Below are 15916 nucleotides of genomic sequence, written 5' to 3' on the forward strand. Positions count from 1 at the left end.
CACCAAAATCGTGTTAAAAGATATTTTTCTCCTAATGTTTTTTAGAAATAATACCAAAACACAAATTGAAGTACTACTTTAAAATATCTGAGCCCAAAACACAATTATAAAAGTTCCAGCCTACATTAAAGTCATAAAATTTTTAATTTGCTAGTCTCGACAGGAGCTCTTAATCTGGGTCCTTGGCTGGACTTTGGGCAGTCCACACTGCTACAACCAGAGCACAGCTGTATGTATATGTGTACTTGTACATCTTCTATAGGATTTCCACAGCTTTCACCACTTCTCTAAGAATGATCTCCCCAAATGCTAAGAATCACTGATTGGTCTAGAATAGAAAAAATGCTAAAAGTCCTACTCAAACTACTCAAAATCCATACCAAAATTCTAGAGAGGGAATTAAAATAAATTCTTCTACAACCATACCATTTAATGTTAAAGAGCTTTTTAGATCTGCCACTAACCCACTGGTAGATAACCAGAACTTTTGACCTGAATAATGAAAACGAAACACCCAAGTTGGTTTACGGCTACTTTGGTGAATGTTACCATGATCATGTTTGGAGGTGCCTAACACATACCTTCTCAGCTACTTAATTCTATGCAGAGAGAACCTGAGATTTTATTTTGTAATTTGGTTCCCAGAAAAGGATGAAATAAAACCAGAACTGGCACTTGATACAGTAAAAACTACTTCTCCCAAGTCCAACAGAACAAACAAGGAACAAATTCAAGCTATGGTCACAATCAGAAATATCATTTGTGGCTCTGCTATGAAGGGTGATCATTTAATAAAGACTAAATACAGGAAACGAACATACAGGAAATTAACAAACCCAAACACAGTTTGGCCCAAGATTAGATTAGTATAATTTCTACCTTCTTACAAAATTGAAGGATATTATCTCCTTTTGGTAAGAAATAATCAATGTCCTAACAAGATTTTCACTGAACAAGTATTTATAAAAATAAAATCTTTAACCTTCATCACATGCATATGCATACTCATATGCTTCATTTTGGCCTTACTTTTATGGACCACTAAAGGGTGTGAATTATTCCTAATTCTGAGTACAAAACAAAACATGGCACAGATGAATTAAACTTATCTAAGGCCATGATCCTTCCCCACCTAATTCCTCCAACATATAAGCAATTTACAATCTTATATAATAATATCAAATTAAAGACATTAAATAAATAAATAATATTTAATGATCTTTTATTTATCAATAGGTATGTGATTAGAGGAAAAAAAAAAGCCAAAGGCAGAACAATTCAGAAATTATAATTCAGAATTACATAATAGCTTAAAAGAAATTATTTTATTACTCTCCAGTATATACAAATAATAATCAATAAAAAACTGTCAGAGAGCACTGCAAACCTTAGATGAGTAAGTGTTTATAAATTCATCAATTGTTTCAATTGTGGATATTGAATAGACAAAGTATTTTAAAATAACTGGGTTTAGAAAACTAAAGGCTCCCCCTTTAACACTGTTTATACTTTTCAACTGCTTATATTAATATGTATATAACATTACATGTAATTTATATATTATAATGTAAACTAACTTGTAGCTTAGCCCCTACATGACTTACAAAAACTAACTAGCATCAAAATACATGATTTATCTACTCTTTTCAACCAGAGACACATAAAAAGTCCTACAGCATTCCCTTCCCACAACGCCCCCTCCCACCAGCCCCACCTCCAGCAAAAATCTAACACAAACAGTACACATCTACCTGGCATGTTCTTCAGGAAGTTTTCTTTGTCGCTGCATATGAAACATTAGATCTCCTCCATTTACATATTCTATGACAAAGAACAATCTAAAACAGAGAAGAGATAAGAGGCAGAACAAATGAACATGAGGCAGGGGGAAGAGAGGCAAACCAAGAAATGGACTCTTAACTCTAGAGAACAAACTGATGGTTACTAGAGGGGAGGTGGGCAGAGGTGGTGGGGATTAAGGAGGGTACTCTCAAGGAGCAACAGGTGTTGTATGAAAGTATTACTAAACTATACTGTACACCTTACACCTGAAACTAATATTACACTGTATGTTAACTAACTGGAATTTAAATAAAAACTTGGAGAAAAAAAAAGTATTTCTTTTTAAGATTCTTTATTTATTTCTTTGACAGAGAGATAGAGAGCAGAAGTAGGCAGAGCAGCCGGCAGAGGGAGAAGAAGAAGCAGACTCTCCGCTGAGCAGGGGGCCCAATGTTAGGATCGATCCCAGGGCTCTTGGACCATGACCCGAGCTGAAGGCAGACACTTAACCGACTGAGCCACCCAGGAGCCCCAAAAGTATTTTTTTTTTTAAAGAAGAAGAAAAGAAAAGAAATAATAAGAAATAATCAGCAGGGCTTAAATCTAGGAACTTTACATGTCAGCAGGCTTAAAAAAATAAATAAACAACAGCAGAGAGCACATGAAACCAAGATTCAAAATAAGGCAGTGCCATTTTGCATCTTAAACACTACAAAGACCAGTTACAACACAGAGAGCATTCTACAGATTTACCCTTAACAAAAACTCCAGGAATTTGGTGGAAACAAAGGGTAGTTGGAGTGGAAAGCTGTTTAATCACAGAAGATACAAGAAAACAAACCAGCACAGTTGTGTAAACTCTTTCTTCTATTTGAAAATAGTACCACTAAAATCCAGAGCTTTTCACTCTCACCCCAAGTTCAGTATTTGCAAGGTAAGTCATTTTCATCTGTTACTTAAGGTAAAGAAGTTGGGATTTCTCCCTCTAGCTAAATTCTAGGAAGCTTTAAGAACTAAAACTAGACTCTTGGAGATATTTATGATCTGGCCTCTTTTTTTTCTTTTTTTTCTTTTTTTTGCCTAAAGCAGGTAATTTCCTAATGCTAAATGCTGATCCAGTGTTAAAATGGTATCACTGATTAATTAGACTCTGAGTAGTAGGAAATTTTAAGCATAGTACTATTGCTTCCATCTCCATGTCTTCCACTTCCGGCTTACAGCAGAAAGCAGTTCTCATTGTGTAAAGCCCAGTAATCATCCCATTAGCTTTTAAACTTACCTGCTTTCTGTCTGAAAGCAAGAATGCAGCCCAACAAGAAAAGGATGATTGGATGCCTGTTCAAAAACGTGCTTCTCTGTCTGTACCCAATCAATATCCTATTTCAAAATATGAAAGAAATCTATGTCAAACTGAATTATAATGAAAACTATGATAAATTTATTCTTAGTAATTCAATTACCATAAATGTAATTACTAACTAGGCCAAATATCAAAAGCACTGATTTTCATGAAACAACATGAAACAAGAGCATACATACAAAGAGAAAACACCACCAATAAATCTTTCAATATTATGAAATGGTCTACGAAAACTTTTACAAAGTTCTAGTCCATTGCCTTGTTAATAATATGGTTTGATTTTGATTTTTTTAAAAATCTAGTAATCATCACATTACATTAAATCTATCTTATGTAATCTGTCTGAAGCATTTATTTAGAATAGACTGAAATTTAAGACACAAACACTGAGGTTTTCTCCAAAATAGTACACTTAATCCAATTTAACAGTTCAGAAATAATAAATCATTGTACTTACCTCATCATCATTGACCAGCTCTTTTTTCACAACTTTCATTGCATAAATACGATCTGTTTTTTTTAATCGCACCAATAGTACTTTGGCATAACTTCCTCTGCCTATTACCCGAAGCAAATCAAAGTCCTGAAGACCTAAACTGGATGAAGCTTTGCCACTTTCCCTGGTATTCATTGCCTGTCAAGAACATTTACATCAAAGAGTTATGCCTGGAGAAATTTTACGTAATACGTTATATTTATAACACCTGATTATACCTAAGAAGATTTTAAAATATCTTCTAAGTTCTTAATAATTCTCTTCTTACATCATTCCAAATGATATAATCTAACTACACAGGACGTAGGATCAATTCATGAATTGAGCTCAGAGGGATAGTCACAGGAAGTTGAAATCTGGGAAGTGTTAAAGGGTATCTTAAGATCTGATAAAATTTGGGTCTGGAGGCAATGAAGATACATGAATTTTAAAAATGACACTAACTTTGATGACCTGGAGATTGGAGGTACTACTAACAGAAAAACAAAGTGTGCACACAGGATAAGATTGACAGAGCTATTGAGATAATAGGCTTGGTTTTTCATCCTGAGATACAAGCTACAATGGGATATCAAGATTAAAGAGTCTACTGGAAGCTTGATATAAGACATCTGAACTAATGCGACGACAGAGACACTTTCAAAAAAGCTATAGACAGAAAACAAGCATGAGACAGCTTAACTAGTAGAAAATATTTTTTTCTACACAGTACCAAGGCTCCTTTGGAATGAGCAGTAGCCTTAAATTAAAATTAGCCTTAAATTCATTTACAACTAGAAACTTAGAAACTAGAAACTTAGGCTTCTAGTAATTTATAGAGAACACTGGAAGATAATCTTTTTTAACATATCTGCAAAATCCTCTGCATATAATCAACAGATGTACCCATAAGAATTAAGTATGAATTTTCTCACGTGAAGACTATCAAGAAAAGCAAAGACCAAATTTTAAGAAAAACAAGTGCAAATCAGAAGGAAAAAAGTATTATGAAAACTGAAGGAAAGTGATGTTTCAAGAGAAGGGTCATTTACAGAAATCTAGAAATAAAAATCTGATGTGGTAATAAGGATAAATAAAGAGTGAAAGAAATCAGATTAGAGCAGATTAAGAAAGCACAGAATGTTAAGGAGATAAGGCAATCTACAGGCTTTAAATGTAGTTAACTGTAAACTGTAAAAGAGAATGACATGGAACAAAAGCACAACACCTTCATAGAATCAATAACAAGGCAGAAGCAGAAACCAGTGGTATGTCACCGCAAAAGGATATAAATACGCTGCTTATCTACAAAAATAGCCTTCAAAATGAAAGTGAAATAAAAACATTTTCAGACAAACACAAACTAAAGAAGTCCATCACTAGTTGCCTCTCACTAAAGGAAATATTGAGTTCTTCAAGAAGAAAGAGAATCTCATATGGAAGGACAGACATACAGGAAGGAATGCAGAACAAAAAGAAAAAAATGTGGATAAACCTAAATAAAGACTATTTAAAAACACTAGTACAGGGTTCAGTAGGTTAGACATCTGCCTTCAGCTCAGGTCATGATCCTAACCAAAAGATAGTTGTAGCTAAACCAATAAAAGACAAAGTAATTGTAGCCTACTGTGACAGGCTGACTTCTAATATGTCCCCCAATGATCCCCACCAGCTAGTATTCATGCCTTTGTGTTATCCCCTCCCCTTGAGTATGGGCTGGATGTAGTGACTTGCTTGTAATTAAAAAAATAATGCAAAAGCAATAGGATGTCACTTCTGAGATTAGGTTACAAAAGACTGAGTTCTGCTCTGCTGGCATTCACGCTCTCTGGATCTTACGGCTTACTTGTTCCGATGAAATAAAGTAAGCTACTTTGTTATAAGCTGCCTTATAGAGAGGCCCCTGTGGCAAGGACAGAATCCTGTCAACAATTAGATAAGTATGGAAGTAACTTCTTCCCCAGTCAAGCTTTGAGGTAATAGCAGTCATTGCCAGCACCTTGACTGTAGCCTGTATGTGATTCTGAGGCAAAGGGCCCAGATAAGTCATACTTGGATTCCTGACACATAGAAACTATGACATAAATCTTGTTGTTTTAAGTCACTAAATTTTGGGATTATTTGTTACATAGCAATTACCTAACATAAGAATTTTAAGGCAAAAAGCATTACTAAAAACAGAAAGGGATATTTCATGATAAAAAAGGGTTAATCCAATAGAAGTATTATGATTCTAAATTTGTATGTATTCAATAACATGGCCTCAAAATATATAAAGCAAAAGCTAACAAAACAAACAAGGAACAGACATATCCACAATGTAACCTTGTGGTTGAGAAAGAATTGTCAGTGAGGCAATAGAAATGGAGTAACATTGTTAATAATCTTGACCGAAATGACCTGTACAGAACACCACACTCAATAACTACAAAACATACTGTATTAGAAAATATGTATGGAATATATACTAATGTTTATGTAACTTAGCCTCCAAGCAAATTTCAAAAAAATTCAAAGGGCAGAGATCACATACAACGCATTTTCTGATTTATAGAGGAATTAAGTTAGAAGTCAAAAAATTTTTCAAAAAGAAAATTTTTTTTCCAAATATGTAAAAACCAGTATACTTGAAAATAATGCTCTGACCAAAGAAGAAATCATAATAGAGATTAAGATATATTTTAACATGAGGGGCACCTGGGTGGCTCAGAGGGTTAAGCCTCTGCCTTCGGCTCAGGTCATGGTCCCAGGGTCCTGGGATTGAGCCCCACATCTGGCTCTTACTCAACAGGGAGCCTGCTTCCTTCCCCTCCCTCTCTGCTTGCATCTCTGCCTACTTGTGATCTCTGTCTGTCAAATAAATAAATAAATAAATAATTTTAAAAACAACAACAACAACAAAAAGATATTATTTTAAAGTGAATGACAAAAAAGCATAAGGAAATAGGGGAGAAACCAATGCACTAGAATAGTAAATAAGCATCCAACAGAGAAGAGCCAAACGTTAATTCTCTGAAAAGACTAATAGAAACTGATACCCCCTGGCAAGAATGATGAAGAAAAAGGGAATGCACAACATATTTTATCAGGAATAAAAAAGGATGTCATTTCATATTCTCAGAAATGGACAACTTCACGTCAATAAATCTGAGAATTTAGGCTCAACAAATTCCCAAGAATAACACAAACACAAGACAAAATAGAGATATCTAAATTGTCCCAGATCTCTTCAGACATAAACTAGAATTAAAATCCTTCCCACATTGGGGTGCCAGGGGGCTCAGTGGATTAAGCCTCTGCCTTTGGCTCAGGTCATGATCTCAGGGCCCTGGGACCAAGCCCCGCATCAGACTCTCTGCTCAGCGGGGAGCCTGCTTCCTCCTCTCTCTCTGCCTGCCTCTCTGCCTATTTGGGCTCTCTGTCTGTCAAATAAATAAATAAATAATCCGTTTTAAAAAGAATTAAAAATAAATAAATAAAGTTAATGTTATAGTAGTAAATAGAAATACAGTATTAAATAGAAAATTTTATTTTAAAATAATACCATTTACATCCAATACCTATAGTTAAAGGATTCTGAAAACTATAAAACATTGACAGACTTTAAACACCTAAATAAGAGAAGGAATATCATGCTCATAGTTTGAAGATTTCATATTGTAAAGATGTCACTTTTTCTGAAATATACTGATCAATTTGGTTTATTAGCTTGATTTTTGTAGAAACCAGCAAGCTGATTCTAAAATTTACATGGAAATGCAAAAAGCCAGGAAGAGTAGCCAAGATAATCCCTAGACAGCAAAGCAGATGAATTTTACTAGACAGACTTATTATAAAGCTATAGTGATCATGAAGCACAATACCCAATGATAATAATAAAACAACAAAAAATAAGAGAGAATCCAAAATTAGATCATGTCATAAGCATATAACTGATGAAGAGATAGCTTTGCAGAGTAATGGGGGAAGGTATAGCCTTTTCAATATCTTCAATAGTGTTGGGAAAAACAGATTTCAAAAGGACATCCAAAACGCCTGGATGGCTCAGTGGGTTAAGCCTCTGTCTTCAGCTCAGATCATGATCTCAGAGTCCTGGGATCAAGGCGCTTGCCTCCCCACCTCTCTGCCTGCCTCTCTGCCTACTTGTAATCTCTCTCTCTCTCTGTCAAATTAAAAAAATAAAAAAATAAAAAGGCCCCAAAGCAGTATCAAAAAGGAAAAGATGAATGTATTTCACTACCTTAAAAATCAAGAATGTCTATTCATCAGAAGATGCCATTAACAGAGTGAAAATACTAGCCACAGAGTGGAAGAATATATTTTCAATATATAACCAATAAAAGGCTAATAATGTCAAGAAATTACAAAGAACTCCTATAAAACAACATAACAAAGACCACTCATTTAAAAAAAACAGACACCTAACTAAAGATGATACCCAAATGGCCAATAAATATATGAAAAGTTGTGCAAGGAAATGCACATTAAAAAACTATAATGAGGGGCGCCTGGGTGGCTCAGTGGTTTAAGCCTCTGCCTTCACCTCAAGTCATGATTTCAGGATCCTGGGATCGGGCCCCACATCAGGCTCTCTGCTCAGCAGGGAGCCTGCTTCCCCCCTCTCTCTGCCTGCCTCTCTGCCTACTTGTGATCTCTCTCTATCAAATAAATAAATAAAAATCTTTAAAAGAAAAAAACTATAATGAGCTACCACTACACATTCAACAGATTCACTAAAATTAAAATTAAAAAGTGCTGACAAAGATTTGTGAAGCAATCAAACACACATTATCGGTGAAAGTATAAAATAATACAAGCACTTTGCAAAACTGTTTGGAATTATCCACTAAAGTTCGGTAACATGTGACTCAGGAATTCCACTCTTAATTATATACCTAACAGAAATCTTTATATATGTGAACCAAACTACACTTATAAGAGTGTTCATAACAGTATATCGTACCAATCCCAATTGGGGGGAATCAATAGTGGAATAGATAAATTGAAACAACAGTGAACATAAATGAAATACTACTACGTGAAACATAACGGAATCTCACAAACACAATACTGAGCGAAAGAAGCCAGACACAGAAAAATACATACTATATGAATCCATTCATATAAAGTTTGGGGAAAAAGCAAAACTAATCTCTGGTATTAAGACAATGGTCACTTATAGTGAGGAGGGAGCATTAGTCACTAGAAGAAAGTACATGAGCTTCTGGGATATTAGTAGATCCTATTTTCTGGTCAGGGTGGTCATTACAAAGTGTATGAAAACTCATTTATCTATATAGACATGATTTGCATACTTCACTGTATGATAAAAGTCTTAAAAAGGGGCGCCTGAAAGGCTCAGTCATTAAGCATCTGCCTTTGCTCAGGTCATGATCCTGGGGTCCTGGGATCAAGCCCGTGTCGGGCTCTCTGCTTATCAGGAAGCCTGCTTCTCCCTATGCTGCTCTCTGACTTGTGTTCTCTCTTTCTCTGTGTCTCTCTCAGTAAAATAAATAAATAAAATCTTAAAAAACTCTTAAAAAAAAAAAAAAAAAGATGTGCAATAGACTGTTACTTATAAGAAAAAATCTTAAAAAAATATTAAAACTCTTGAGGATAAAAGCAAATAAGTCTTTGGTAAACAAACAAACCAATCAATAACAATAAACAGAAACCAAAAAGAACAAAAAGCTGTAAAAGTGTCAAGGATTGAAAAGAAAGAAATACTATAGCAATTCATGGTGTTAGAATAGAGAATTCATTCCTTATTATTAGGAATTTCCTTCTTTGAATGATTCATTCAACCTGTGAACAAAATATGGAAGACGTAGTTGTGGCTGCAGAACAGATCGTAAACGTTAACAACCTTGGCAATGTAAAAATAAATATGCACATAAAAAAGGAAAACTGGAAGAAAGAGAAGGAATGGCTAGAGCGTCAAGCTTATTGACTTACATAGAACAAAAAACTAAGATATGAGATTAAATATGTAATCAACAGATGTACTTCAAGATAATGCAGGAGCAAAGGAAGTAGGTAGACCGAACAACACTGGCCATACACTGATAACTGTTTTATCTGGGCAATGGATACAGGGGCTTTGTTATACTACTCTGTTTACCTTTAATTACATTTTCCATGATAAAAAGTTGGGGCTTTTTTAAAGGTAGTGGAGAGTAAAACATAATGCGCCTATCAAACACTGGAAAGAGAAGGAAAAGGGGGGAGGTACTGTGAACTAAACCTTTATGGCTTAAAATATATAAAGTTGGAAAAATGAGTTATAAGTGTTATAGGCACAATTAGAAATGATTAAAAAGAGTTGCTCTCAGAAGTCAAAGTGGGAGTGGAAGGTGTGAGGCATGATAAATCTTTTTCACTGTAAGCTTTTTTTCAAAAAAATTATCATTTTAATTAAAAACCTATTGCTTTAAAAGCTGATATAATGTTTAATAGAAAAAATAGTAGCAGTCAAGATGCTCAATCATTTATATTTTAAATAAACAATTAGCCCATAAAATGGTAGGATTTACAATGTGTCTTATCAATACTACCAAGTATTCTAAACCTCATTCTTAATTATACTTTATAGGTTCTACTATCTTAAAAAGAAAGTATGCTATTGAATTTTATTTTCTCCTGTTAAAAAAAGAACTTATCTCATGAGTTTTAATTTAAATGAAATGAATAATTAGATTAAATCAGAATAAAACTCTAGCATCATTAAACATCATTTCTGCATTTTTACCATTATGATTTAAAAATCTAAGCAAGTTAATTGTCATATTTTTTAACTGTCGAGTCTTATTAAAAAGCTGATGATGTAATGTACAATAAAACTAATTATCTTACCTCCTTTTCTTCACCAACTTGGTCCAAACTCTCATGACTTGAAGGATTATATGGAATTACTGAAAACCCAATCCCAAACATGGGGAAAAAAAAGAAAAAGGAGAAAACATATCACCCATTAACCTGAGTTTGACTTAAAATGTTTTCATGATTTGACTTAAGTTTTTATTTCAGAATAAGTCTGCATTATTTAAAATTGAGTATCTGTCCTACTAGTAATAAACTGTATATATTTATGACTTAAATCCTAATCTTTAATGAGAGTGGAGAGCCATAACCAACTGCAACCAAGTACTGATTTTAACAAATATTTTTGGCATTTAAAAAATATTTCTCTTTGGGGCACCTGGGTGGCTCAGTGGGTTAAGGCCTCTCTCCCTTTGGCTCAGGTCATGATCTCAGGGTCCTGGGATCAAGCCCCAAGTCAGGCTCTCTGCTCAGCAGGGAGCCTGCTTCCCTTCCTGTCTCTCTCACTGCTTCTCTGCCTACTTGTGATCTCTGTCTGTCAATTAAATAAATAAATAAAATCTTAAAAAAAAAAAAAATTCTCTTCTTCACAAATTAATCAGTTCCTTCTCTAAGGGTGACTCCATAAACCTTATTCAATTATTTCAGTATGACTAAGGCACAGAGTTAGGGGGCGCTTGGTTTTTACTCTTCACTTCCTTCATACTTAAAATGTTCCTAACTACCATACCACATAGGTCAAGTAAAGAACTGACAAAGACTGAACTCTAGGTTTCTATTCCTTAAAGCTACTTCAGGCCACACACACACACACACACACACACACACACACAGAGCCCGTTTCATATAACCAGCTTCTTGTATGAACAAGAAAGTATATTCCGTCCTTCCAGAAAAACTCCCTCACCTTCCCTTTCTTGATTCATCCAAGATCAGTACATTCTGCCCAATTAATTGCTCTCTAAATTTCACAGATATATATTTAAGGTTCTGGAAGATCACATGATCTTTTTTGAATTTTCTATACTGTACCTTTTACATAATTTCTACTTCTAATAATAAAGCTTTTAATAAAAACAGATCACCTGAAGAATCAACATGACCCACAAAAACAGTATGTCTTTTCATTATTGAAAAAGCTAGGTCGCTCAATTTAAGAAAAAGTCTCAGAATAAATTTATCTGAATCCGAGAAAAGAGTCCTTTATTGTAGTTTACATAGTTGTCTTCTTAAAATGCTAAAGGTATATGTTAAATATTATGACGGAGAGTACCACTGCAAAATGGGGCTAACTTTTATTTGGGAAGAACATAAATGGTTTCAAGCTTAAGCGGAAGCGTCACCTAAAGAAGCTTTAAATGACACTTGGTGATGAATGACAGTTCCTGCCAGTGTCGTTCTTACCTGTCTGTGCATGGTCTGAATGCATGGATGACTGGTCCATGGGCATCATTGGTTCCTACAAACATTTCCAAAGACACAGTAACTTAGCAGGCTCTTTCTAAATCCCAGTCTTAACACTATAAATTCAGAAACATTATTTCGACGCGACACAGCATATTAAAATTTAAACTTGAAAGAATAGAAATTAATAAATGAAAACTCCATTACTATGTTTAATTATATGAAACCATGCAATATTCCCATGAATGAGATAATACTAGTCACATTTCACAGATAACAGAAGAAACAGAAAACTAACTTCAGACCATCAATTAGAAGTCAAATTGAACTTCTATCTACTTTGATTTGTGTTTCTTCTATACTATTCTTCCTATAAGCTCCACACATTCACTTTACATCTTTGGCAAAGGGAGGCTCTAGTCCCTAAGTTCCTTAGTTGAGTCTGAAGATGAGTCTATAAATCTAAAATTTTGTGGGTTTCCCATTTTTCTGAAGATTCTCAAAAGTGCCAGTGATCCAAATAAAGAAAAGCAATACATTCTAGAAACTGACTTAAAAAACTCACTGCCCGGGACGCCTGGGTGGCTCAGTGGGTTGGGCCTCTGCCTTCGGCTCGGGTCATGGTCCCAGGGGCCTGGGATCGAGTCCCGCATGGGGCTCTCTGCTCGGCGGGGAGCCTGCTTCTCCTCACCTCTCTCTCTGTCTGTCTCTCTGCCTATTTGTGATCTTTCTCTCTGTCAAATAAATAAAATCTTAAAAAAAAAAAAAAAACTCACTGCCCATAACCTCAGGAAAAATGTTAATTCAAACCAAAATGTTCTAATTCATTAATTTTGGACCCAGGTTTAACAAATACCAACAAAAAAAGAGTAAAGTTGAGAAGGAGCATTAGTTAAGACAGTTTTAACTTTTTTTTAAGATTTTATTTTTAAGTAATGTCTACACCCAACATGGGGCTCAAAATCACAACTCTGAGATCAAGAGTCACACATTCTCGTGATGCCTGGGTGGCTCAGTGGGTTAAGCCTCTACCTTTGGGCTCAGGTCATGATCCCAGAGTTCTGGGATCAAGCCCTGCGTTGGGTTCCTTGCTCAGTGAGAAGCCTGTCTGCCTCTCCCTCTCCCTCTGCTGCTTCTGCCTGTTCATGCTCTCTCTCTCAAATAAATAAATAAAATCTTTAAAAAAAAAGTCACACATTCTACTGACTGCACCAGCCAGGTGCCCCTTACACAGTTATAATTTTAAGGCTGTCTGGATTGGCTCCTGGATTTTACAATGCATTTAGTGATTATCAATAATCACTAATTCTATCCCTCTTTCCTTCTACATTTATAAATTTACACAGGTCATTCCATCACCTAAGAATACTCAAGAATATCACAGTAGCCTAAATAAATTATGTTCACAATTTTTGGCCTAGTTTTTTTTCCCTTAAGATGCAATTTTCACCTCCCTAATGATAAACCCACTCCTGAGCTTAAATGAACTAGCTAAATATTTCTAATACCAAAGAGCCACCAATGTGGAGCTCAGCATAGGGTTCAATCTCACAACCCTGAGATCATGACCTTAGCTGAAATCAAGAGTCAGTTGCTTAACCGACTGAGCCACCCAGGAACCCCTGTATCCAGATCTTTTTAAAAATGCATATCCTTTAAGCCAGTAATTTACTTCTGGATTCTTAAGGAAATAATAAGATTTATTTACCAGAAATGTCCTATGATTTTCTTTACAGGAAAATGTAGAAAACAAATCAAATATAAAATAATGAGGAACAAGGTTAAGTAAACTATGACATAGATATGTAACCAAATACTATGCTAAAATTGAAGAGGATATAGATAGATATGGAAAGGTGACCAAAATACAGTTAAGTGAAAAAAAGGAGTTAGAGAACAGTATATATATGATCTCACTTTTGTTTAAAAGAATGAGACTCAAACATTAAGCACATTCTGATAAACACTCCACCTTATATGAAGCAGTCTCAAAAATAGTCTATAAAAACCAAAAATGAAAAGCCAGGGGGCCACCTGGGTGGTTCAGTTGGTTAAGTGTCTGCCTTCAGCTCAGGTCATAATCCCGGGGTCCTGGGATAGAGCCCTGCATCAGGCTCCCTTGCTCAGCGGGGATCCTGCTTCTCCCTCTGCCTGTTTTGCCTGCTCCACCCCCTACCACCCAACCCTGCTTATGCTTTCTAACAAATAAGTAAAATTTTAAAAAAGAAAAAAGAAAAGCCAGAATCTAATTAAACTTCTAGATCCAACTATAATACACAGAAAATAAAAAGGACAAGGGAACATTTTAAACATAACCATAGAGAAGCAAAGAGAAAAATACTCCAACACTTTAAATGACAACATAATTTCTTCTACATTTAAATTTTAAGGGGGGGCGGAGAGAGAGAGAGAGAGAGAAATGGAAGAATCAATAAGTTGAGAAAATACTAGGACACATATCAGTCAAGTGCAAATATGAACTTCATTTAGATACGGATTCAGAATGAAAACTAAAAATTTTCACATTTATGAGGCAACTGGAATGTTGAACATTGCCTAGATGAATATTCGATATAAGGAATTTGCTTTTTCGTTTTTAAAAGTCCTTATCTTTTAGATTTGTTTCAAAATAACACAGGATGAAAGCAGGTTACACGGGTGGGGGTGCAGCTGAACTAAGACTGGTCATGAGCTGGTACCTACTGAAGTTGGGGGACTGGTATATGGAAGTTCATTACACTATTATAGTGACTCTTAAAAATATTTAAAATTTTTCCTTATAGAAATTTCCTATATGGAAAAATTTTAAGTATGCATATACATTTATACAGAAAAAGTTCTGGAAGGATATACACCAGAAGACAATTTATCTTTAGACAGTAGATTTCACAGGGGATTTTTATGTAATTTTTCTTTATCTATATTCCCCTTTTTTTCTATAATGAACATGTTGTAACTGCATGTTTAAAATAGAAAGTGAAAATAAAAATTTTAAATTCAAAATCTCCCCAGTAATCACACACTTTAAATAGCAAACATGAAGCCTCTGATTCTTCTTGCCTGATCTCTGTTTAGTGTAGATGCTAAAACAATGGGAGCTACAAACTAATGAGTTTATCTTAAGGAAGAAAAAAAGGCTCTCAAATAGTTCTGCCTACCTCTACCTAATTTAACCTGATGATTCTGTAGCAGATTAAATCAAAAAGTTAGCTACATACCATAACAAAATTTCTAATAATAATTCCAAAACTCACAATATGTCAACTGGACTGTAAAGTTAGGTTCTATATCAACAGTGTTTAACTGTGATTCCTTACCACCCGCGTATTATAGCCCTCCATCCTAGCAGTGTTACTGAAAATGTTCTATTAAAAAAAGACAGTTGTGCCTTACCGGTGGCATAGAATGCCGCCCACATTCGATGGTGACAAGTTTGTGGCACTTCTTATGAACGAGGAGTTTGCAGTTGATGCACTTATACCCCTGACGTCCAAGTCCCCATATTCGGTCAGTACAGATGGCACAGTGGGCACGCTGCAAAGAGTAATTCAACAGCAATTTATTAGCAAATAAAATGTCATAATCATTTGCCAAAATACTAAAAATAAGGGGCAGCTGGGTGGCTTAGTCAGTTAAGCGTCTGTCTCTTGATCTGGGCTCAGGGCATGATTTCAGGGGGGTGAGATGGACCCCTGTCTGGGGTTACTTAACTGCCCCACACCTCAGCTTTTTTCATCTATAAAACAGAAATATGTAGTACCTAATTCACAAGGCTGTTGTAAAGATTAAATGGGTCAAGAGACGTCAAGCATTTGGAAAAGCACCTGGTACTTAGTAAAAGCTAGATAAGTGGTTTGCAATTATTATTTCTGAAACAAAGTTAAAATCACATTAAAAGGTTTGCAAAATAAACTTTGCTTATTTCTGGTTGTCTAAAATTATAGTAAAAAAGCCAACTTTCTTTTAGCTAAGGTAACTGTACAATTCAATCAGAGGTATTTTTAAGAGTGAAAGGAGATGCTATTAAAAATTACCTCAAGATAACACAGATACTGCCCCAAGCAAAATGGGAGCGT

At 35.1% G+C, this 15916-nt stretch overlaps 1 protein-coding gene across 1 annotated transcript in view; it reads right to left on the minus strand.

Annotated features, from left to right (window-relative positions):
* PRKCI (protein kinase C iota) overlaps nt 1-15916 on the minus strand; it is a 69381-nt gene that overhangs the window by 15452 nt on the left and 38013 nt on the right. Inside the window, exons 6-11 of the mRNA XM_059391566.1 lie at nt 15234-15374; nt 11841-11895; nt 10470-10528; nt 3600-3776; nt 3062-3159; nt 1752-1838 (exon numbers count right to left, since the gene is read on the minus strand). Of these exons, the coding sequence (XP_059247549.1) occupies nt 1752-1838; nt 3062-3159; nt 3600-3776; nt 10470-10528; nt 11841-11895; nt 15234-15374 (617 nt within the window). The remainder of the gene's footprint in view (nt 1-1751; nt 1839-3061; nt 3160-3599; nt 3777-10469; nt 10529-11840; nt 11896-15233; nt 15375-15916) is intronic.

This window comes from Mustela nigripes, chromosome 2 (assembly GCF_022355385.1).
Source record: "Mustela nigripes isolate SB6536 chromosome 2, MUSNIG.SB6536, whole genome shotgun sequence".
In the NCBI taxonomy this organism is placed as follows: domain Eukaryota; kingdom Metazoa; phylum Chordata; class Mammalia; order Carnivora; family Mustelidae; genus Mustela; species Mustela nigripes.